Source organism: Humulus lupulus, chromosome 5, assembly GCF_963169125.1.
Source record: "Humulus lupulus chromosome 5, drHumLupu1.1, whole genome shotgun sequence".
Taxonomy (NCBI): domain Eukaryota; kingdom Viridiplantae; phylum Streptophyta; class Magnoliopsida; order Rosales; family Cannabaceae; genus Humulus; species Humulus lupulus.
In genome coordinates this window covers 240,535,634-240,559,322 of record NC_084797.1, presented here as the reverse complement: position 1 = coordinate 240,559,322, position 23,689 = coordinate 240,535,634, and the positions used below count along the sequence as shown (strand labels likewise).

Genomic DNA, 23,689 nt, shown 5'->3' with positions numbered 1-23,689 from the left:
AAGACATCTGTGATTAAAAAATGAAATAAATGAATTAATAAACAAACAAGTAATAATGCTCTCTTCAAACAAGAACAACTTATAAATGCCACAACAAACCCATACCTCAAATCTTATAAATCAATCCATAAACCTTCTCCATTTTCACGACAACAAGAACTATCACCATCAATTTGATCATCATTTTCAGGTAAAGTGTATGTGACATGTTGTCCAACAAGAGGTATATCGTGCAAATCACCGTCATTATTATTCCAATTTCTTGATTGTGTTGTGAGCACGACAGACCACTGTTTATTTGCTGGATCATCCACATAAAATACTTGTGTGGCTTGAGTAGCCATTATGAATCAATCAGTTTTGTGCCCTAATAGATTTAGATTTACTAATGTGAAACCTAAATCTTCTTTTTTGACTCCACTATCACTCTTCACCCAATCACAAAAGAAAACAGGCACTTGAGTTATGATATAGTCTAACTCCCATATTTCTTTAATTACACCATAAAAAGACATATCACATTCAATAGGATTTCGGTCTTTCGATGTAGATACTTAGAAAGTTGTAGCAATAAGACTTACACCACTATTTTGTGTGTTTCTATTTTTATCACGCTCCATAGTAGTAAACTTAGTACCATTCACCATATATGATGAAAATTTAGTGACATTAAGAGAAGGACCTCGACAAATCCACTTAATAATGTCTGACACATTATTTAATGGGTTTCTCAAATCATTCACAACCTATTGAAAAAAAAACATTTATCAAAACAACATACAAAACAAACAAACATTAGACTAAACTCAAGAAATATTGAAAACAAAATACCTTCTACTCTAGCCAACTACTAAAAGTACGATAATGTTCGTCTTGTAACCATTTTTTGTTCTTAGACCTAGATGGAAATTTTGTCTTGATCCAGTTGAAATGTTGTCTAAACAAAAATTTACGTGTTATTAGTAAGATAATTGTGATATTTTACAACAAACACAATACATGCATTATATGAAAATAAACTTACTCATTAGTATTCTGTAACACAAGACGATGTGCTTCATTTAGTTCATCTCGCGTAACTGTGCATACAACACTACCTCGACGACTCTGAATGTCAGCATTAATTACTTCATTAAGCCTAATTCTTTGTACACCAGACATGTATTCAGAACAAAATTCAATTGCCTCTTCAACAATATAACATTCAATGATGCACCCTTCGGGCCGACTTCTATTCCTTACATATCCTTTAAGAATCTTCATATATCTCTCAAATGGATACATCCATCTGAAGTAAACTGGACCACAAAATTGTACCTCTCTAACTAAGTGGACAGTGAGATGAATCATTATATCAAAAAAGGCAGGTGGGAAGAATTGCTCCAGTTTACACAAAATATAAGCGATTTCATGTTGTAGCTTGTCTAGCGTATACACATCAACCTCCTTGGAACAAAGTGACTTGAAAAACAAACACAACCTTGTGATTATCTCTCGAACGTTTTTAGGTAAAACTGATCGAATAGCTATTGGTAGTACATGTTGCATTAGAATATGACAATCATGAGATTTCATGCCAGTCAAAGTACAAGTTTTCATGTCTACCAACGACCTTATATTTGAACAATATCCGTCAGGGACTTTTATATTGAACAAACAATCATAAACTTCCCTTTTTTCATCTTTAGTCAATGTGTAACAAGCAGGTGGCAAAAATGTCCGACCATTGCCTGGCTTTGGAGCTAATTCATTACGTATTTTCAATGCAGTCAAGTCTTCTCTCGCCTTAATTCCATCCTTTCTCTTTCCAGGAATATTCAACAAAGTTCCAATCAAACTATCACATACATTTTTCTCTACGTGCATGACATCTAAATTATGACGCACAAGTAAAAGTTCCCAATATTCAAGCTCGAAAAATATCGACTTCTTTTTGTAACAAATTTTTGGTTCCTCCACAACCTTCACCTTTCCACGACCCTTCCGCTTCTTAACTATACTTACTTTAGACTTCCCCATCTTGAAAATGATTTTAGACATCTTCTCGAGTACTTGGCTTCCACTTAAAGGTCGGGGAGCCTCCCCAAACTCTTGTTCGCCATTAAATGCCTTATTCCAAGTTCGAAGTATATGATTACTCTTCAAGAACTTCCTGTGTCCCATATAACAAACTTTACGGGAGTGTTTCAAGTACTGAGAGCATGTTTCTTCTTGACAAATGGGACAAGCTTTATAGCCTTTCACACTAAAACCTGATAAATTTCCATAAGCGGGAAAGTCATTGATTGTCCACAACAATGCCGCTCTAAGGCTAAACTCTTCTTGCTTGTATGCATCGTAAACCCTAACCCCTTCATTCCACAAAGTTTTTAAGTCATCAATAAGAGGAGCTAGATAGACGTCAATGTCATTCCCTGGTTGTTTAGGTCCCGATATCAACAAAGTCAATAAGGTAAACTTCTTCTTCATACACAACCATGGGGGCAGATTGTATATAACAAGCATGACAGGCCAACAACTGTACTTACTACTAAGGTTATTATGCGGATTTATTCCGTCAGTAGAAAGACCTAGACGAAGATTCCGAGATTCATCGCCAAAAGAAGGCCACTTCAGATAAACTCTCTTCCAAGCTATACTATCAGCTGGATGTCTTAATTTACCATCCTTCACTCTCTCATTTGCATGCCATGACAAACTCTTAGCAAGTTCAGCATTTCTAAATAGTCGAATGAAACGGGGTATAGGTGGAAGATACCACAAAACCTTGGCAGGTATTCCTTTCTTAACATCCTCACCATTCCTTTTCTTTTTCCATCGTGACTCACCACAAGTAGGGCATGATTCTGCATCAAAAAACCTATTTCGGTATAGTATGCAATCATTAGGGCATGCATGGATTTTTTCATACTCCATGCCTAATGAACATATTATTTTTTTGGCCTCATAAAATGACATTGGCATCTCATTACATTCAGGCAACAATTCTTTCAAAAAACTAAGTAAATCTGTCAAACTTCGATCACTCCATCCATGTTTTGCCTTCAAATTAAACAACCTTAGAAGCGTCGATAACTTTGTAAATCTTTTACAATCAGGGTAAATCGGTTTCTCAGCGTCACTAAGTAGTGTCTCGAACTTGTTTGGGTCTACTGTTGATCAATAATGTGCATCATCAATCATTTCATCCAATGAATCCCAATTCACTTCATCTCTATTCCTCCTAACTTTACTAATCCTACTAGAGGGATCTGGTATATTAGGGGGTTTCTCCCCATGACTATACCATATCTTATAACTTCTGTCTATCCCATTAAAGAATAAGTGTTCTTTGATCTTATTGAAACTCAACTTTGTTACATTAAAACACTTTAGACATGGACAACAAGTAAAGTTTGGGTCTCCCCCATTCTCCAAACAAAACCTTAAGAAAAAATCAACTCCGTTCTTGTACTCCTCAGATAACCTATTCGCTGACATCCATTTTTTATCCATATCTTCTCTTCTATACAAATTAAAAAAGGATAAATAAATAAGCATATTAGCTTATTAAATAAATAAGTATGCTAGCTCTTCCCCTATATTACTAACCTAACAATTTGTTAATTTATATCAATTTAAAAGGTGATCAAGCTAGCTAATTAACTTTCCAACGCTCAGTCCTTGTCAATTGGATCTACAACCTGAAGAATGTAATCAATACCTATAAGATTAATATAGAATAAAAATTAAAGAAAACCATAATGTTTATAATTAAAGTTTTGGACATCTTAATCAGGGAGCAGAGAATGAAGTGAAATGAAATGCATATGTGCACTAGAGGTTTATTTTTACAAAGTTTTCTCATGTGTGTACGCTGGTTTAAGAACCTCTTTTTTCTCTAATAATTTTCCTACATAATTTATACATTCCTTTTTCACTTTACATGTCTTTTTAATATTCTTTCCTTACATTTCTATTTTATTTAATTAATGAGCTTAGGAGAGCATGCATTGCATTGATTATTCTCAACTACAAAAAGATAGACTTGTGCCAAGTTACATATATAATATATATATATATATATATTATATATGAGTATGATGACATGGTTGTGTTACGTACATAACTAATGCATTTCTTACATCAAACTCCAACTAATTTCATTAGGGAAATTTGATAAATCATGCTTACATTAGCTTAATAATTAAAATTTGAACCAAAGTTAACCACCCTATGATACAAATGCTTATCTTTCATTTAATACCAAAAATACCCCTCTCATAACACCTTTCCTCTCTATTCTCCCTCTTCCTCTCTACCTCTCTTCACCATACCTCTCTTCACCATACATTCTCTCTCACTCTCTCTTCACCATACGTTTTACACACAAAATTTTTATACTAAAATCTTGCAAGAAAGATACACATTCGGACATTGTGGATTGTTTGAGGAGAAACACCAAGCTTTGTGTTATTTTTGCTCATAGTGAAGATATTAAATGGGTAAGTGATTTTCTTTGATTCTTGTTGTTGTTGGTTGCTTTTATGATTCATAATGCTGTTTATATGTTGGATCTATAGTTTGTTGGTATTTTTTGCTGTTTTTTTGGGTGAAAATCGTGTCATGTGAAAATCTGCGTTTTCTTGGGTTCCCTGAGTTTTTTTCTAAATGCCCGATAGTGTCCGATAGAGACCCGATACAGGCACGATATTTGTTGAGTTTCAAGGTTAGGGATGAAGGTCCGATGGCAACCCGATGGTTGCCCGATAGTTTGGTTACCCGATGGTTATAAGGGTACGATGGCTACCCGATGGTTGCCCCGATTATTATTTTAAATCTACACATCCTTTTAAGTACGATAATAGATCGATAGTAGTCCGATATATGCCCGATAGTTATTATTAAGTTACTGCTAACCTAATAGTACGATGGTACTCGATGTTACCCGATACTTGCCCGATATTAGTGTTTTAAGTGATCAAAAAACATAAATAAAACTTTGCCCGATACCGCCCGATATGGCCCGATACTGGTACGATTCCCAAACATTTGAACTAAATTTCGACATTTTGTTGCCATTTACTGATTTTTTTTCTTTGTACATGATAGGGTCAACTTTGTTCGCGTACTTAATGTATAATGGTGTTTGGGAGCGTGAAGGTAGAGATTGGGTTTTTAATGGAGCCGAAAATTTAACGTTCGAGTTGGAGAAGGACATAACTTACTCACAACTTGTTGAACTTCTGTACTCAGAGCTGGAGGTTGACAAAGTGCAGTATGACCTGAAATTAGAAGTGAATTATAAGTACATGAAAGGGTTAATGTATCGGCCTGAACTTATAAGGAATGACAAGGGTGTAAGCTTATATTTGTCAATGCTTTTGAAGAAGCCAGATGAATTTGTTCCCCTTTTTGTGACTTTGGTGGAGAAGAATATCATTGTTTATCGTAATCCTCCACCAAGTACTGTTAAGGATACTCGTAGTGAGGTTGGGACTTATGTTCCAGAAACAAATCCGGAGGTGCTGGTAGCCACTGCTGTACCTGAATCAAACCCTTTCATACCAACAGTTGACCATGTAGCACAGATGCCATTTCATGATGATTTTCCTGATTGTCCTGACCCTGAAAATGATTTTGAGGGCAATGACGACCAAGAAACAGAGGTCCGTTCTCAAGCTTTGAGCCTGAGTCCACTGTCGTACCAAATACCGAGGCAAACAACATGTAGAAGTAGACCCCGTAGAGAAGATCGCCAAACACCTGGTACTAGTAGTAGTCGTCCAGACGGAACAAATGATGCTAGAGAATTTAGTGATCCACTCTCTTCTTCGACATATTATAGTAAATTCAAAGCTCAGATGTTTACAAGAGAAGACATTGAGGATAATAGTCACTATATATCTATGGGTGGCACATCGGGCGGGGAGATTCATTTAGGAAAGTTTTTCAGAGACAAGGAACATTTAAAAAAGGTTGCTGGCTTGTTTGCAATGAAGAAGGGATTCGACTTTATAGTTAAGAAGTCTGGTACTGATGTTTGGTATATTACATGCAAGGATCCTGATTGTGGGTGGAGGTTAAGAGGGAAGAAGAAGCAACTTTCTAACATGTTCGAGGTGACAGCATTTGAAAATGTACACACATGTTCCCTCGATGTTCGAAAAAAAGATAACCGTCAAGCATCACCTTTGGTAGTTGCCGAACTGATCAAGGATAAATTCTCAGTTAACGGTTCAGATTATTTAGCCTCCAAAATAAGAGAAGATATGAAGAATTCTTTCGGGATCGAAATGAGTTATGAGAAGGCTTGGAGATGCAGAGAGAAAGCACTCCACATAGTTAGGGGTACGCCTGAAGCTTCATATTCGAAGTTACCTGGGTACTTGCACATGCTGCGGTTGAACAATCCCGATTCCATTACTGATTTCAAGGTAGACGAGGGTCGCTTCAAGTATTGCTTTTTTTCTCTGGGTGCTTGTAGGCGGGGATTCAAGTTTTGTCGACCTGTTATATGTATTGATGGGTCCTTCTTGAAAACTAGGTATGGTGGCCAAATGTTGTGTGCCGTGGCATTGGATTCAGACAGCCACATATTTCCGATTGCTTTCGCAATGGTTGACAGTGAGAACCACGACTCTTGGACCTATTTCATGAGGAAGTTGAAACAAGCGATTGGTGATGTTGAGAACTTAGCATTCGTATCGGATAGGCATCAAAGCATTGTTCATGCTTTGGAACTTGTCTTCCCTGATGCACCCCATGGCGCATGCTACCACCACATTATTATGAACGTGGCTAGCAAGTTCAAGACTGATTGCTTCACGGATCATATTTACAGTTGTGCATACTCGTATAAGAAGACAGATTTTGAAAGAGAATTTGAAAAGATAAAAGCAATGGATGTTCGAGTTGCACTATATCTTGAGGGCATTGGATTTGAAAGATGGGTTCGTGCGTACTTTCCAGGGGACCGTTACAATGTAATGACAAGTAATTGGGCTGAAAGTTTCAACAGCAAAACTAAGGACGCAAGAGCCTTCCCGATCACTGCTTTTGTTGAATTCATCAGGTTTACTATTCAAACATGGTTTGCTACTCGAAAGGAAAACGCTGAAAAGTGTAGCACGACTCTATCACCAGTTATGGAGGGGGACTTGTCATGTCAATTTGAGAAATCTCGGTTCTTAAGCGTCGACAGAGCTGGACCTTATACATTTAATGTCCACCCCGGAGGAACAGTTCAGAGCGGTGGTATAGTTGATTTGGAGGCACGACAATGCAGTTGCGGCCTATTCCAAATCATGAAGATTCCTTGTCCACATGCATGTGCTGCTGCTCAAGAACGAAATATTAGCATGTACGCATTGTGCTCTCAATATTACACAAGAGAGAGTTGGAAGAGCACATATGAGGGGACAATTATGCCAGTTGGTGATGAGGATGATTGGGAATTGCCTGAAGACATTAAGAACATCCAAGTTGGAGTACCGATTGAGAAGAAACCTGTAGGCCGACCGAAGAAGCAAAAGGTCGGACGAATTAGGAAAAATCGATATCCTTCTAATGGAGACAAGGTTGTGATACAACGATGTTGTAGCAAGTGTGGTGGTAAAGGGCACAACAAAGCGTCTTGCAAGTACCGAGGTTAACTTGTTTTGTTTGTATTCTAGTTGACCTATTATGTTTTATTTCTGCTTGAACTAGTAATATTTGTTATGTGCTGGATTTTGCAGGTTTTTTTCTATTTTTTTCTCCATTATGAAACTCTTAAATATGTAATAATCCAGTGTTGGTTCGATAGTGCACGATGCCGGTACGACAATGCACGATATTGTTTGTTGTAGGATTATTTAAATGTATCTTACAATATGGTACGACGTTGCTCGATGTAGTACGATAGTTAATGTACGACATTAGGGTACGATAATGTACGATATTTGTCCGATAATGGTACGATGGTATGGTTTCAGGACTGTTCGTGAAATTTGTGAGGCAAGTGAGGGTACGATAGAGTACGATAGTGATCGATGATAGTACGATGCAAAGATTAAGCACATTAAAATGTAGTAATTACAAAAAGAGCAATCAAAAAAATTATACAATTCAAAAAAATTAAGACCGTTCAACATAAGTTTTGGTAGAATAAGTCTACACACCACCTTTGCCTAAAAAGTTTCATATTATTGTCAGTTACATTATCAAATGGTAGTTGTAGAAGCTTATGTTCAATATGCTCAATTACGTAACATCCGCAATCGCCACTGCATTAGAAAATAAACAATAATTTAATAAAGTTTTGTAATTAAGAAATAATAATTAATATGTGATATTTAATAAAGTTCACCTGGATTTTGTTTGCGGTACGAATTCACGTGGAATGAGTTTCCAATCGAAGGGTCTGACCTGACTCTCTGATGCTGTCAACTGAGGCGCGAGTATAACGTCATGGTTCTCAAATAAACCGGACTGTCGCAAGACCGACGGGAAAATGGTACACCAGTCAACCATCAAGCTGATCAAATCGTTTTCGGAAATTGATCCAATACTGGAGTCAAAGATGTTGAGCATCCACCCATTCAGGTCTGCCTCTACAGCTACCCAATGCATTTGGTCTTTCAAGAAGAGGGCAAAATAAATGAACTCCTTGTTCTGCCAACTCGGTAAGAACTGGACTGCATCACCCCTAACCAGGTCCAATATACTGTCATCCCAACTAAATCTAGAGTAGTCAGAACCTGGAAAAGCGTCCCACCGACCCTTCAATGATTCGGGAAAAATTGTAGGCATAACAACACATTTCTGAGGGTACACGTTAGGATAAAATTCTAGACGCCTCCTCATGAGATGAAATGCTGCATCTAAATGCTACATTAAAGGAAAATTAAGTCAGTAACCACAATATCGTACCAAAATAAACAAACAAAAAAACTATCAGACATGAATATAGTAACTATCGTACCCCAATCGTACCATTATCGTACCCCAATCGTACATGAATATATTAACAATAAAACCTTCTATCGTACCAATATCGTGTTAATGTCGTACCATCATCGTACCTTTATGGCAAAAACTAGTATTATACACCATCGTACCCACTAGCGTCCCACTGTCGTACCATCATCGTACATTATCGTACTACCATCGTACCTAAATTGTCCCACTACAAATTCTAAATTTATGATGGTAATAGTAACTACTTAACAAATTATATCGTACCACTATCGTGCTAATGTCGTACCACCATCGTACCATTGACATAAACAGTTTATAATTTGACACTTATAATTATCGTACTACTTTCGTACCATATCGTACCCATATCGTACCACTATATATAGAAACATTTAAATAAATTTTCAACATTATTTAATTATGAAGTTATAGAAAACTTACAGAGTCAGAAAGCCATGTCCTCGGAGTATGCAGTTTCAGGAACCAAGCAGCATCGTGTGTCCCTGAGAAGCATTCCCTCGGATATTTATTCCCAATGGTGCCAAGCAACCACTTGTGAAAGGTCATAAGTAATTTACCATCAACAACCCTCAATGGATCCACATTCACTGCTGTCTTCGATTTCTTATTCCTTTTCCTCATTGCAGTGTACTCATCGAACCACCTAGGCCTCTTTCTTTCTCTCCTCTTCTCCGGTGCTGGTGGAGCTATGTTTAAGAATTGTACTTCAGAATCTTCAGTATCTCCGATTACAGTAATTTGCATATCCTCTGGTGTGCGAAAAATGTGATCATCTACATCATCAGGTCTGTAATCGTTAGGGAGAATGTCTTCATCTACAGGAGACTGAGGGCCTTCTTCAGTGGACTGAGGGTGTGGATCTGGAACTGGCCTACTAAGATCTTCCATCATTGTCATAAGCTTCTGCAATTGACCCAAGATCTCGGACTGACCTTTAATAAGGGCACTTTGTTGCCCTTCAACCTTTTCCAACCTGGCCAAAATCATAGAGTAGCCTGGTTGCTCAGCTTGGGAGGAGGTGCTGGCATGAGGTGTTGATGGGGGAACCTCAGGTGCCTCAGGTTGAGCTGGTGGAACCTCCTTAAAAATATTTGCTGCTTCTGCTTGCTCAGCTAACTTTTCAGCAAGCTTTTCAGCCTGGCTCTGTAAGGCTTCCTGTGTAGGCTGTCCATCGGGACCCACCTCTAGTTCCTCTAACCCCATGTCCACATACAATGGGGCTTCATTGTCTGTAAGGGTCCTCACATACTGTTCTTCAGCAGGTCGGGCACACAGGTAGGGGTATACTGTCAACTGCCACAAAAAACAATGCATATTTAGATTGGAAAGTAAAACAATATATCATGTCAATTGGTAAACTATCGTACCCCAATCGTACCCATATCGTACCCATATCATGCAATTATCGTACCCATATCGTACCCATAACATAACAATATCGTACCCGTAAGTGAGAATTGCTTGCTAACTATCGTACCATCATCGTACAACATCGTACCAATATCGTACCACTACTACTACATTAACAAAGAATACATATCGTACCCCCATCGGACCATCATCGTACCAAATCGTACCACTTAGTCAGTTTTCAAACAGTTGACAAAAAACCACAAAATAACCCCATAATCGTACTCAAATCGTACTCTATCGTATTACTATCGTGCAGTACCCATAAAATTGCATATCTAGAAAAAAATATAGAACATTCAAAAGTAAAGTAAAAGCTCACCTTTTTGGCAAACAACTTAATAAGTTGCTCTTTGTGTATCTCTACTTTCTCCTTGCTCTGCCAGTTGATCATTCTTGGTATGCCTTGGCCCAATCTCACAGCATGATCCTGACCCAACTCAATGATGGACTCAAAAGCCCAATACTGCAATGCTGCAGCATACCCATAAATAGAGTACTTGGCCTCCTTTTGAGTCTTTCCTTTCTCAATCTTCTTCTGTAAATGCTTCTTCATTTCAACAAAGTCTTTTTGACAAGTTTGTAACAACTTCTGGTATGATATCTTCCCCCACGGGTACTGGAAAAAGAAGTCAACGTCGTCTACCATCTTCAGCATGTCAGTCCAAACCATCAACTTCTCCTCACGACCTTTCAAAACACCCTCAACTAATAAGCACAAACCCATCTTGTACACATCATCAACTATTTGACAACTCTCAAAAGTTCTGCGCAGTTGCCCTATGCTCACTGGGGAATGACCATTGAAGTACTCAAGAATCAACCGATCCGAAGTGGTCTTCGCTTTAATCTCAGCTTCAGACGGTCCGGCCTCAAAATTTAAACCAGTAACTAAAGCGAACTCCAATTGGCTAAATCTACATCTTTTTTTCCCAATATAAAACTGGACTTCGTCAGTCTTCTCCCCTCTGAATTTGTGCAACAACAATTGATGGACTAAGGCACCAGAAAAATTTAATGGTTCCGCCATGAAGAACTGTTTGAAAGGGGATTCCTTCACCCTATCCAATAAACCACACTGTATAAATTTTGCTTTAATCTTTGGAAAGTACCAACTGCCGCGCCAAGTGATACGTCCCGTAAAATGTTCCTCTACTGGAACTATCAGTTGTGGAGGTCTTAAGTTCTGCATAAAACAAATAAATACCCAATTAAATAGAATAACAAAAAAAAACATCAAATTTTATATTCTGCAATATACTATCGAGCAACTATCGGAATCTATCGCACCATATCGGACACCAATGGAAAACTGGAACTATAACATTATCGTGCACAATCGTACCTAACATCGTACACCATCGTATTATAACATACACAACAATTTGTTCCCACTATCGGGCACACATCGTACCCAACATCGTACCCTATCGTACCTCCATCTTCAACCTCAAGTTATCAGAAAACACAACCTATCGTACCACCATCGAACCACTATCGTACCCCTATCGTACACTCATCTTCAACCTGAAGTTATGAGAAACACAAATACTATCGTACCCATATCGACCCACTATCGTACCTTATCGTACCTCTAAAAAAACCCAGAAATTTTTTTCAAAATTTTACGGTTTATCAGATGTCACACAGTCAGATTTAACACAGTCAAATTCAACAATACATACTATAACATTTTTTAATGGAGAAGAGATTAAAAAAAACACATACCCTAGACATTTTTGCGCAATGGGGTGTCGGTTTTTCTTCTCCGGTGAGGGGTTGGAGCTTGGTTTTTCTTCGTCTCCGGTGGGGGTTGGGGCTTGGTTTTTCTTCGTCTCCAGTGGGGGTTGGGGCTTGGTTTTTCTACGTCTCCGGTGGGGGTTTTTCCGACCGTCGGGTGAGGGAGAGAGCAGCGTCGGGTGATGGTGGGTGAGGGAGAGAGAAGCGTCGGGTGTGAGTACTTATGTTGCTCGATGGTTTTGTGGGAGTGAAGAGTTGGGATTTGGGAGGGAACGGGAAATGGGCAGGGGAAAAGCCGAAAGGTACGGTTTTTATCAAGTTTTTTTATCACTATCGTGTACCATCGGGTACAATCGTGTACCATCATACTATTGGGAAAGCATCGGGCACTTATCGGGTACCATCGTGTACAATCGTACTAATAGGTCTGCATTAACTTAATAACAACTATCGGGCATGCATCGGACTCGTATCGATCCATTATCGTACTTAAAGGGTTTGTAGAATGAAAATAAATATCGGGCAACCATCGGGTAGCCATCGAACCTTAATGACCATCGGGTAACCAAAACATATCGGGCAAGCATCGGGTGGCCATCGGACCTCATCACTAACCTTGAAACCCAACAACTATCGTCCCTGCATCGGGCCTATATCGGACACTATCGGGCATTTAGAAAAAAAATTCAAGGAACCCAAAAAAACGCAGATTTTCACAGACCACGATTTTCACCAAAAAAACAGCAAAAAATACCAACAAACTACAGATCCAACATCTAAACAGCAATCTAAATCATAAAAACAACCAACAACAACAAGAATCAAAGAAAATTACTTACCCATGTGTATCTTTTTTGCAAGATTTTAGAGAGGAAAGGTATGGGATTTTGTTATGAGAGGGGTATTTTTGGTATTAAATGAAAGATAAGCATTTGTATCATAGGGTGGTTAACTTTGGTTCAAATTTTAATTATTAAGCTAATGTAAGCATGATTTATCAAATTTCCCTTTCATTAATAACACTTACATTTATGAGATTTGATAACAAATGAAAATGAGGAAAAAGAGAGAACAAAACTATTAATACAGAAAGAAAGGGTAAAAGGGTAAAAGGCAAAAAGGTAAAAGCCATGCAAGAAAGGGAGTGGTGAGAGTGAAGTGTCTTTTAAAGGATTATATTATACAGTAAAAAAATAGAGAAGAGAAGAGTGTGTTTGGCTGTATTATCAGATCATGCCTCTAAAGCCTGCACCTTTATCCATATATTAGAGATAGAGAATAGACTGACAACACAAGGACAAGTAGACAAGACTAGCAAATCAATGCACATCAACTCATCAATGTGGCCATTTCTCCTTTTGTTTATTTGCTTATTTTTAAACACCAAAGGTGACCCATCTAGAGGAATCGGCAGAATACAAACCACACAAGTCAGGAAGAGTTTATATTTATGGGAAATTTGATAAATCATGCTTACATTAGCTTAATAATTAAAATTTGAACCAAAGTTAACCACCCTATGATACAAATGCTTATCTTTCATTTAATACCAAAAATACCCCTCTCATAACAAAATCCCATACCTTTCCTCTCTAAAATCTTGCAAAAAAGATACACATGGGTAAGTAATTTTCTTTGATTCTTGTTGTTGTTGGTTGTTTTTATGATTTAGATTGCTGTTTAGATGTTGGATCTGTAGTTTGTTGGTATTTTTTGCTGTTTTTTTGGTGAAAATCGTGGTCTGTGAAAATCTGCGTTTTTTTGGGTTCCTTGAATTTTTTTTCTAAATGCCCGATAGTGTCCGATATAGGCCCGATGCAGGGACGATAGTTGTTGGGTTTCAAGGTTAGTGATGAGGTCCGATGGCCACCCGATGCTTGCCCGATATGTTTTGGTTACCCGATGGTCATTAAGGTTCGATGGCTACCCGATGGTTGCCCGATATTTATTTTCATTCTACAAACCCTTTAAGTACGATAATGGATCGATACGAGTCCGATGCATGCCCGATAGTTGTTATTAAGTTAATGCAGACCTATTAGTACGATTGTACACGATGGTACCCGATAAGTGCCCGATGCTTTCCCAATAGTATGATGGTACACGATTGTACCCGATGGTACACGATAGTGATAAAAAAACTTGATAAAAACCGTACCTTTCGGCTTTTCCCCTGCCCATTTCCCGTTCCCTCCCAAATCCCAACTCTTCACTCCCACAAAACCATCGAGCAACATAAGTACTCACACCCGACGCTTCTCTCTCCCTCACCCACCATCACCCGACGCTGCTCTCTCCCTCACCCGACGGTCGGAAAAACCCCCACCGGAGACGTAGAAAAACCAAGCCCCAACCCCCACTGGAGACGAAGAAAAACCAAGCCCCAACCCCCACCGGAGACGAAGAAAAACCAAGCTCCAACCCCTCACCGGAGAAGAAAAACCGACACCCCATTGCGCAAAAATGTCTAGGGTATGTGTTTTTTTTAATCTCTTCTCCATTAAAAAATGTTATAGTATGTATTGTTGAATTTGACTGTGTTAAATCTGACTGTGTGACATCTGATAAACCGTAAAATTTTGAAAAAAATTTCTGGGTTTTTTTAGAGGTACGATAAGGTACGATAGTGGGTCGATATGGGTACGATAGTATTTGTGTTTCTCATAACTTCAGGTTGAAGATGAGTGTACGATAGGGGTACGATAGTGGTTCGATGGTGGTACGATAGGTTGTGTTTTCTGATAACTTGAGGTTGAAGATGGAGGTACGATAGGGTACGATGTTGGGTACGATGTGTGCCCGATAGTGGGAACAAATTGTTGTGTATGTTATAATACGATGGTGTACGATGTTAGGTACGATTGTGCACGATAATGTTATAGTTCCAGTTTTCCATTGGTGTCCGATATGGTGCGATAGATTCCGATAGTTGCTCGATAGTATATTGCAGAATATAAAATTTGATGTTTTTTTTTGTTATTCTATTTAATTGGGTATTTATTTGTTTTATGCAGAACTTAAGACCTCCACAACTGATAGTTCCAGTAGAGGAACATTTTACGGGACGTATCACTTGGCGCGGCAGTTGGTACTTTCCAAAGATTAAAGCAAAATTTATACAGTGTGGTTTATTGGATAGGGTGAAGGAATCCCCTTTCAAACAGTTCTTCATGGCGGAACCATTAAATTTTTCTGGTGCCTTAGTCCATCAATTGTTGTTGCACAAATTCAGAGGGGAGAAGACTGACGAAGTCCAGTTTTATATTGGGAAAAAAAGATGTAGATTTAGCCAATTGGAGTTCGCTTTAGTTACTGGTTTAAATTTTGAGGCCGGACCGTCTGAAGCTGAGATTAAAGCGAAGACCACTTCGGATCGGTTGATTCTTGAGTACTTCAATGGTCATTCCCCAGTGAGCATAGGGCAACTGCGCAGAACTTTTGAGAGTTGTCAAATAGTTGATGATGTGTACAAGATGGGTTTGTGCTTATTAGTTGAGGGTGTTTTGAAAGGTCGTGAGGAGAAGTTGATGGTTTGGACTGACATGCTGAAGATGGTAGACGACGTTGACTTCTTTTTCCAGTACCCGTGGGGGAAGATATCATACCAGAAGTTGTTACAAACTTGTCAAAAAGACTTTGTTGAAATGAAGAAGCATTTACAGAAGAAGATTGAGAAAGGAAAGACTCAAAAGGAGGCCAAGTACTCTATTTATGGGTATGCTGCAGCATTGCAGTATTGGGCTTTTGAGTCCATCATTGAGTTGGGTCAGGATCATGCTGTGAGATTGGGCCAAGGCATACCAAGAATGATCAACTGGCAGAGCAAGGAGAAAGTAGAGATACACAAAGAGCAACTTATTAAGTTGTTTGCCAAAAAGGTGAGCTTTTACTTTACTTTTGAATGTTCTATATTTTTTTCTAGATATGCAATTTTATGGGTACTGCACGATAGTAATACGATAGAGTACGATTTGAGTACGATTATGGGGTTATTTTGTGGTTTTTTGTCAACTGTTTGAAAACTGACTAAGTGGTACGATTTGGTACGATGATGGTCCGATGGGGGTACGATATGTATTCTTTGTTAATGTAGTAGTAGTGGTACGATATTGGTACGATGTTGTACGATGATGGTACGATAGTTAGCAAGCAATTCTCACTTACGGGTACGATATTGTTATGTTATGGGTACGATATGGGTACGATAATTGCATGATATGGGTACGATATGGGTACGATTGGGGTACGATAGTTTACCAATTGACATGATATATTGTTTTACTTTCCAATCTAAATATGCATTGTTTTTTGTGGCAGTTGACAGTATACCCCTACCTGTGTGCCCGACCTGCTGAAGAACAGTATGTGAGGACCCTTACAGACAATGAAGCCCCATTGTATGTGGACATGGGGTTAGAGGAACTAGAGGTGGGTCCCGATGGACAGCCTACACAGGAAGCCTTACAGAGCCAGGCTGAAAAGCTTGCTGAAAAGTTAGCTGAGCAAGCAGAAGCAGCAAATATTTTTAAGGAGGTTCCACCAGCTCAACCTGAGGCACCTGAGGTTCCCCCATCAACACCTCATGCCAGCACCTCCTCCCAAGCTGAGCAACCAGGCTACTCTATGATTTTGGCCAGGTTGGAAAAGGTTGAAGGGCAACAAAGTGCCCTTATTAAAGGTCAGTCCGAGATCTTGGGTCAATTGCAGAAGCTTATGACAATGATGGAAGATCTTAGTAGGCCAGTTCCAGATCCACACCCTCAGTCCACTGAAGAAGGCCCTCAGTCTCCTGTAGATGAAGACATTCTCCCTAACGATTACAGACCTGATGATGTAGATGATCACATTTTTCGCACACCAGAGGATATGCAAATTACTGTAATCGGAGATACTGAAGATTCTGAAGTACAATTCTTAAACATAGCTCCACCAGCACCGGAGAAGAGGAGAGAAAGAAAGAGGCCTAGGTGGTTCGATGAGTACACTGCAATGAGGAAAAGGAATAAGAAATCGAAGACAGCAGTGAATGTGGATCCATTGAGGGTTGTTGATGGTAAATTACTTATGACCTTTCACAAGTGGTTGCTTGGCACCATTGGGAATAAATATCCGAGGGAATGCTTCTCAGGGACACACGATGCTGCTTGGTTCCTGAAACTGCATACTCCGAGGACATGGCTTTCTGACTCTGTAAGTTTTCTATAACTTCATAATTAAATAATGTTGAAAATTTATTTAAATGTTTCTATATATAGTGGTACGATATGGGTACGATATGGTACGAAAGTAGTACGATAATTATAAGTGTCAAATTATAAATTGTTTATGTCAATGGTACGATGGTGGTACGACATTAGCACGATAGTGGTACGATATAATTTGTTAAGTAGTTACTATTACCATCATAAATTTAGAATTTGTAGTGGGACAATTTAGGTACGATGGTAGTACGATAATGTACGATGATGGTACGACAGTGGGACGCTAGTGGGTACGATGGTGTATAATACTAGTTTTTGCCATAAAGGTACGATGATGGTACGACATTAACACGATATTGGTACGATAGAAGGTTTTATTGTTAATATATTCATGTACGATTGGGGTACGATAATGGTACGATTGGGGTACGATAGTTACTATATTCATGTCTGATAGTTTTTTTGTTTGTTTATTTTGGTACGATATTGTGGTTACTGACTTAATTTTCCTTTAATGTAGCATTTAGATGCAGCATTTCATCTCATGAGGAGGCGTCTAGAATTTTATCCTAACGTGTACCCTCAGAAATGTGTTGTTATGCCTACAATTTTTCCCGAATCATTGAAGGGTCGGTGGGACGCTTTTCCAGGTTCTGACTACTCTAGATTTAGTTGGGATGACAGTATATTGGACCTGGTTAGGGGTGATGCAGTCCAGTTCTTACCGAGTTGGCAGAACAAGGAGTTCATTTATTTTGCCCTCTTCTTGAAAGACCAAATGCATTGGGTAGCTGTAGAGGCAGACCTGAATGGGTGGATGCTCAACATCTTTGACTCCAGTATTGGATCAATTTCCGAAAACGATTTGATCAGCTTGATGGTTGACTGGTGTACCATTTTCCCGTCGGTCTTGCGACAGTCCGGTTTATTTGAGAACCATGACGTTATACTCGCGCCTCAGTTGACAGCATCAGAGAGTCAGGTCAGACCCTTCGATTGGAAACTCATTCCACGTGAATTCGTACCGCAAACAAAATCCAGGTGAACTTTATTAAATATCACATATTAATTATTATTTCTTAATTACAAAACTTTATTAAATTATTGTTTATTTTCTAATGCAGTGGCGATTGCGGATGTTACGTAATTGAGCATATTGAACATAAGCTTCTACAACTACCATTTGATAATGTAACTGACAATAATATGAAACTTTTTAGGCAAAGGTGGTGTGTAGACTTATTCTACCAAAACTTATGTTGAACGGTCTTAATTTTTTTGAATTGTATAATTTTTTTGATTGCTCTTTTTGTAATTACTACATTTTAATGTGCTTAATCTTTGCATCGTACTATCATCGATCACTATCGTACTCTATCGTACCCTCACTTGCCTCACAAATTTCACGAACAGTCCTGAAACCATACCATCGTACCATTATCGGACAAATATCGTACATTATCGTACCCTAATGTCGTACATTAACTATCGTACTACATCGAGCAACGTCGTACCATATTGTAAGATACATTTAAATAATCCTACAACAAACAATATCGTGCATTGTCGTACCGGCATCGTGCACTATCGAACCAACACTGGATTATTACATATTTAAGAGTTTCATAATGGAGAAAAAAATAGAAAAAAACCTGCAAAATCCAGCACATAACAAATATTACTAGTTCAAGCAGAAATAAAACATAATAGGTCAACTAGAATACAAACAAAACAAGTTAACCTCGGTACTTGCAAGACGCTTTGTTGTGCCCTTTACCACCACACTTGCTACAACATCGTTGTATCACAACCTTGTCTCCATTAGAAGGATATCGATTTTTCCTAATTCGTCCGACCTTTTGCTTCTTCGGTCGGCCTACAGGTTTCTTCTCAATCGGTACTCCAACTTGGATGTTCTTAATGTCTTCAGGCAATTCCCAATCATCCTCATCACCAACTGGCATAATTGTCCCCTCATATGTGCTCTTCCAACTCTCTCTTGTGTAATATTGAGAGCACAATGCGTACATGCTAATATTTCGTTCTTGAGCAGCAGCACATGCATGTGGACAAGGAATCTTCATGATTTGGAATAGGCCGCAACTGCATTGTCGTGCCTCCAAATCAACTATACCACCGCTCTGAACTGTTCCTCCGGGGTGGACATTAAATGTATAAGGTCCAGCTCTGTCGACGCTTAAGAACCGAGATTTCTCAAATTGACATGACAAGTCCCCCTCCATAACTGGTGATAGAGTCGTGCTACACTTTTCAGCGTTTTCCTTTCGAGTAGCAAACCATGTTTGAATAGTAAACCTGATGAATTCAACAAAAGCAGTGATCGGGAAGGCTCTTGCGTCCTTAGTTTTGCTGTTGAAACTTTCAGCCCAATTACTTGTCATTACATTGTAACGGTCCCCTGGAAAGTACGCACGAACCCATCTTTCAAATCCAATGCCCTCAAGATATAGTGCAACTCGAACATCCATTGCTTTTATCTTTTCAAATTCTCTTTCAAAATCTGTCTTCTTATACGAGTATGCACAACTGTAAATATGATCCGTGAAGCAATCAGTCTTGAACTTGCTAGCCACGTTCATAATAATGTGGTGGTAGCATGCGCCATGGGGTGCATCAGGGAAGACAAGTTCCAAAGCATGAACAATGCTTTGATGCCTATCCGATACGAATGCTAAGTTCTCAACATCACCAATCGCTTGTTTCAACTTCCTCATGAAATAGGTCCAAGAGTCGTGGTTCTCACTGTCAACCATTGCGAAAGCAATCGGAAATATGTGGCTGTCTGAATCCAATGCCACGGCACACAACATTTGGCCACCATACCTAGTTTTCAAGAAGGACCCATCAATACATATAACAGGTCGACAAAACTTGAATCCCCGCCTACAAGCACCCAGAGAAAAAAAGCAATACTTGAAGCGACCCTCGTCTACCTTGAAATCAGTAATGGAATCGGGATTGTTCAACCGCAGCATGTGCAAGTACCCAGGTAACTTCGAATATGAAGCTTCAGGCGTACCCCTAACTATGTGGAGTGCTTTCTCTCTGCATCTCCAAGCCTTCTCATAACTCATTTCGATCCCGAAAGAATTCTTCATATCTTCTCTTATTTTGGAGGCTAAATAATCTGAACCGTTAACTGAGAATTTATCCTTGATCAGTTCGGCAACTACCAAAGGTGATGCTTGACGGTTATCTTTTTTTCGAACATCGAGGGAACATGTGTGTACATTTTCAAATGCTGTCACCTCGAACATGTTAGAAAGTTGCTTCTTCTTCCCTCTTAACCTCCACCCACAATCAGGATCCTTGCATGTAATATACCAAACATCAGTACCAGACTTCTTAACTATAAAGTCGAATCCCTTCTTCATTGCAAACAAGCCAGCAACCTTTTTTAAATGTTCCTTGTCTCTGAAAAACTTTCCTAAATGAATCTCCCCGCCCGATGTGCCACCCATAGATATATAGTGACTATTATCCTCAATGTCTTCTCTTGTAAACATCTGAGCTTTGAATTTACTATAATATGTCGAAGAAGAGAGTGGATCACTAAATTCTCTAGCATCATTTGTTCCGTCTGGACGACTACTACTAGTACCAGGTGTTTGGCGATCTTCTCTACGGGGTCTACTTCTACATGTTGTTTGCCTCGGTATTTGGTACGACAGTGGACTCAGGCTCAAAGCTTGAGAACGGACCTCTGTTTCTTGGTCGTCATTGCCCTCAAAATCATTTTCAGGGTCAGGACAATCAGGAAAATCATCATGAAATGGCATCTGTGCTACATGGTCAACTGTTGGTATGAAAGGGTTTGATTCAGGTACAGCAGTGGCTACCAGCACCTCCGGATTTGTTTCTGGAACATAAGTCCCAACCTCACTACGAGTATCCTTAACAGTACTTGGTGGAGGATTACGATAAACAATGATATTCTTCTCCACCAAAGTCACAAAAAGGGGAACAAATTCATCTGGCTTCTTCAAAAGCATTGACAAATATAAGCTTACACCCTTGTCATTCCTTATAAGTTCAGGCCGATACATTAACCCTTTCATGTACTTATAATTCACTTCTAATTTCAGGTCATACTGCACTTTGTCAACCTCCAGCTCTGAGTACAGAAGTTCAACAAGTTGTGAGTAAGTTATGTCCTTCTCCAACTCGAACGTTAAATTTTCGGCTCCATTAAAAACCCAATCTCTACCTTCACGCTCCCAAACACCATTATACATTAAGTACGCGAACAAAGTTGACCCTATCATGTACAAAGAAAAAAAATCAGTAAATGGCAACAAAATGTCGAAATTTAGTTCAAATGTTTGGGAATCGTACCAGTATCGGGCCATATCGGGCGGTATCGGGCAAAGTTTTATTTATGTTTTTTGATCACTTAAAACACTAATATCGGGCAAGTATCGGGTAACATCGAGTACCATCGTACTATTAGGTCAGCAGTAACTTAATAATAACTATCGGGCATATATCGGACTACTATCGATCTATTATCGTACTTAAAAGGATGTGTAGATTTAAAATAATAATCGGGGCAACCATCGGGTAGCCATCGTACCCTTATAACCATCGGGTAACCAAACTATCGGGCAACCATCGGGTTGCCATCGGACCTTCATCCCTAACCTTGAAACTCAACAAATATCGTGCCTGTATCGGGTCTCTATCGGACACTATCGGGCATTTAGAAAAAAACTCAGGGAACCCAAGAAAACGCAGATTTTCACATGACACGATTTTCACCCAAAAAAACAGCAAAAAATACCAACAAACTATAGATCCAACATATAAACAGCATTATGAATCATAAAAGCAACCAACAACAACAAGAATCAAAGAAAATCACTTACCCATTTAATATCTTCACTATGAGCAAAAATAACACAAAGCTTGGTGTTTCTCCTCAAACAATCCACAATGTCCGAATGTGTATCTTTCTTGCAAGATTTTAGTATAAAAATTTTGTGTGTAAAACGTATGGTGAAGAGAGAGTGAGAGAGAATGTATGGTGAAGAGAGGTATGGTGAAGAGAGGTAGAGAGGAAGAGGGAGAATAGAGAGGAAAGGTGTTATGAGAGGGGTATTTTTGGTATTAAATGAAAGATAAGCATTTGTATCATAGGGTGGTTAACTTTGGTTCAAATTTTAATTATTAAGCTAATGTAAGCATGATTTATCAAATTTCCCATATTTATTTAGGGTGAAATATAATAAGTAGTACATGAGTTTCCTGATGAGGAAGCAACTGAATTACACAGCCCTATGCATAGAGTGTACATGAGTTTCCTTCTTCATTTCACGTAGCCTAAAGTGAAGGACTTAAACATACATACATATACATATACATATATATATTCTCTTTTAAAACACTTTATTTGATAAACCATACCAAGGTGAGAGTGAGAGTGAGTGCAGTGTCTTACCTTCAAACCACCAAGTTGGCTGGGGTATGTGGCAGTGACGACTGATGAAAGAAAGGCAATGTTGGGAAGAAGGGATATTTTGGTGACGTTCAGAAGAACAATGAATTCGGCTAAGGGCCTTACTGAGGTAGATTGCCTTCTTTTCCCTGCTGATAAAGTGTTAGATTATAGTCATTGTTTATATTATTTCAACTGTCGTTGAAAATTTAAGCTAATTAACACAACCATTAAACATAAAAAGGAATAAATAGAAAGGGTGAACACACATGATTCAACTCCTAATAATTGCATGCAAAAAAGATAAAAGATGTTTATGCAATAGAAAAGAATCACGTGGGCTATATCTTTTACGGTACAAACACTTTATAAGCCAGTTTTTGCCAATTAGAATGCCTACATTGAAGGACCATGGCATTTTATAAAGAGCCTTTTTGTATATAGACTCATCACTATAAGAAAAGGCAAAGTAAACTTTCCCTTCAACGGATAGAACTATTATTTGAACTAGTTTTGAGATCCAAAAATACAATTATTATTATTATTTGTTAATTAATATATAAATATATAGATGCATTGTATTAAACAAAAGAATATGGTTGATAGCACTTTCACTGAGCAGAGACCGAAACAGATGTTTTTGCAACTAAAATTATCAGTTTGAGCAAAAAACACAAAAAAGAAGCTCATGATGAAAATGATGATGTTATATGGATATGACTAAACCATTCAATTTGTTGCATCATATGCACTAAAAATCATCAGTTTGCAACTAAAATCATCAGTTTGTTTTAGCAAAAAAAAAAAAAATACAAAAGGAACTCATGATGAAAATGACGAGTTAAATAACCATTCAAGTTGCATCATATGCACATATTAATAGATATCAAATAGCTTGTTCATTCAAAATTCTCGAACCATT

General features: G+C 38.5%; 2 protein-coding genes across 2 annotated transcripts; both read right to left on the bottom strand.

Annotated features, from left to right (window-relative positions):
* Window positions 1-7,873: 7,873 nt before the first annotated feature.
* LOC133778543 (uncharacterized) lies at window positions 7,874-9,695 on the bottom strand. Its single transcript, XM_062218503.1, has 2 exons — window positions 9,382-9,695; window positions 7,874-8,850 (listed from the first exon to the last, which is right to left on the bottom strand). The coding sequence occupies exons 1-2, from the start codon at window positions 9,580-9,582 to the stop codon at window positions 8,326-8,328; spliced, it is 726 nt and encodes a 241-aa protein (XP_062074487.1). The 5' UTR covers window positions 9,583-9,695; the 3' UTR covers window positions 7,874-8,325.
* A 6,669-nt stretch (window positions 9,696-16,364) lies between these two features.
* On the bottom strand, window positions 16,365-22,521 carry LOC133780174 (uncharacterized). The gene is made up of 3 exons (XM_062220046.1): window positions 22,199-22,521; window positions 20,676-21,591; window positions 16,365-16,401 (listed from the first exon to the last, which is right to left on the bottom strand). Exons 1-3 carry the CDS (start codon window positions 22,200-22,202, stop codon window positions 16,365-16,367), a joined length of 957 nt encoding a protein of 318 aa, XP_062076030.1. The 5' UTR covers window positions 22,203-22,521.
* Window positions 22,522-23,689: the final 1,168 nt, after the last annotated feature.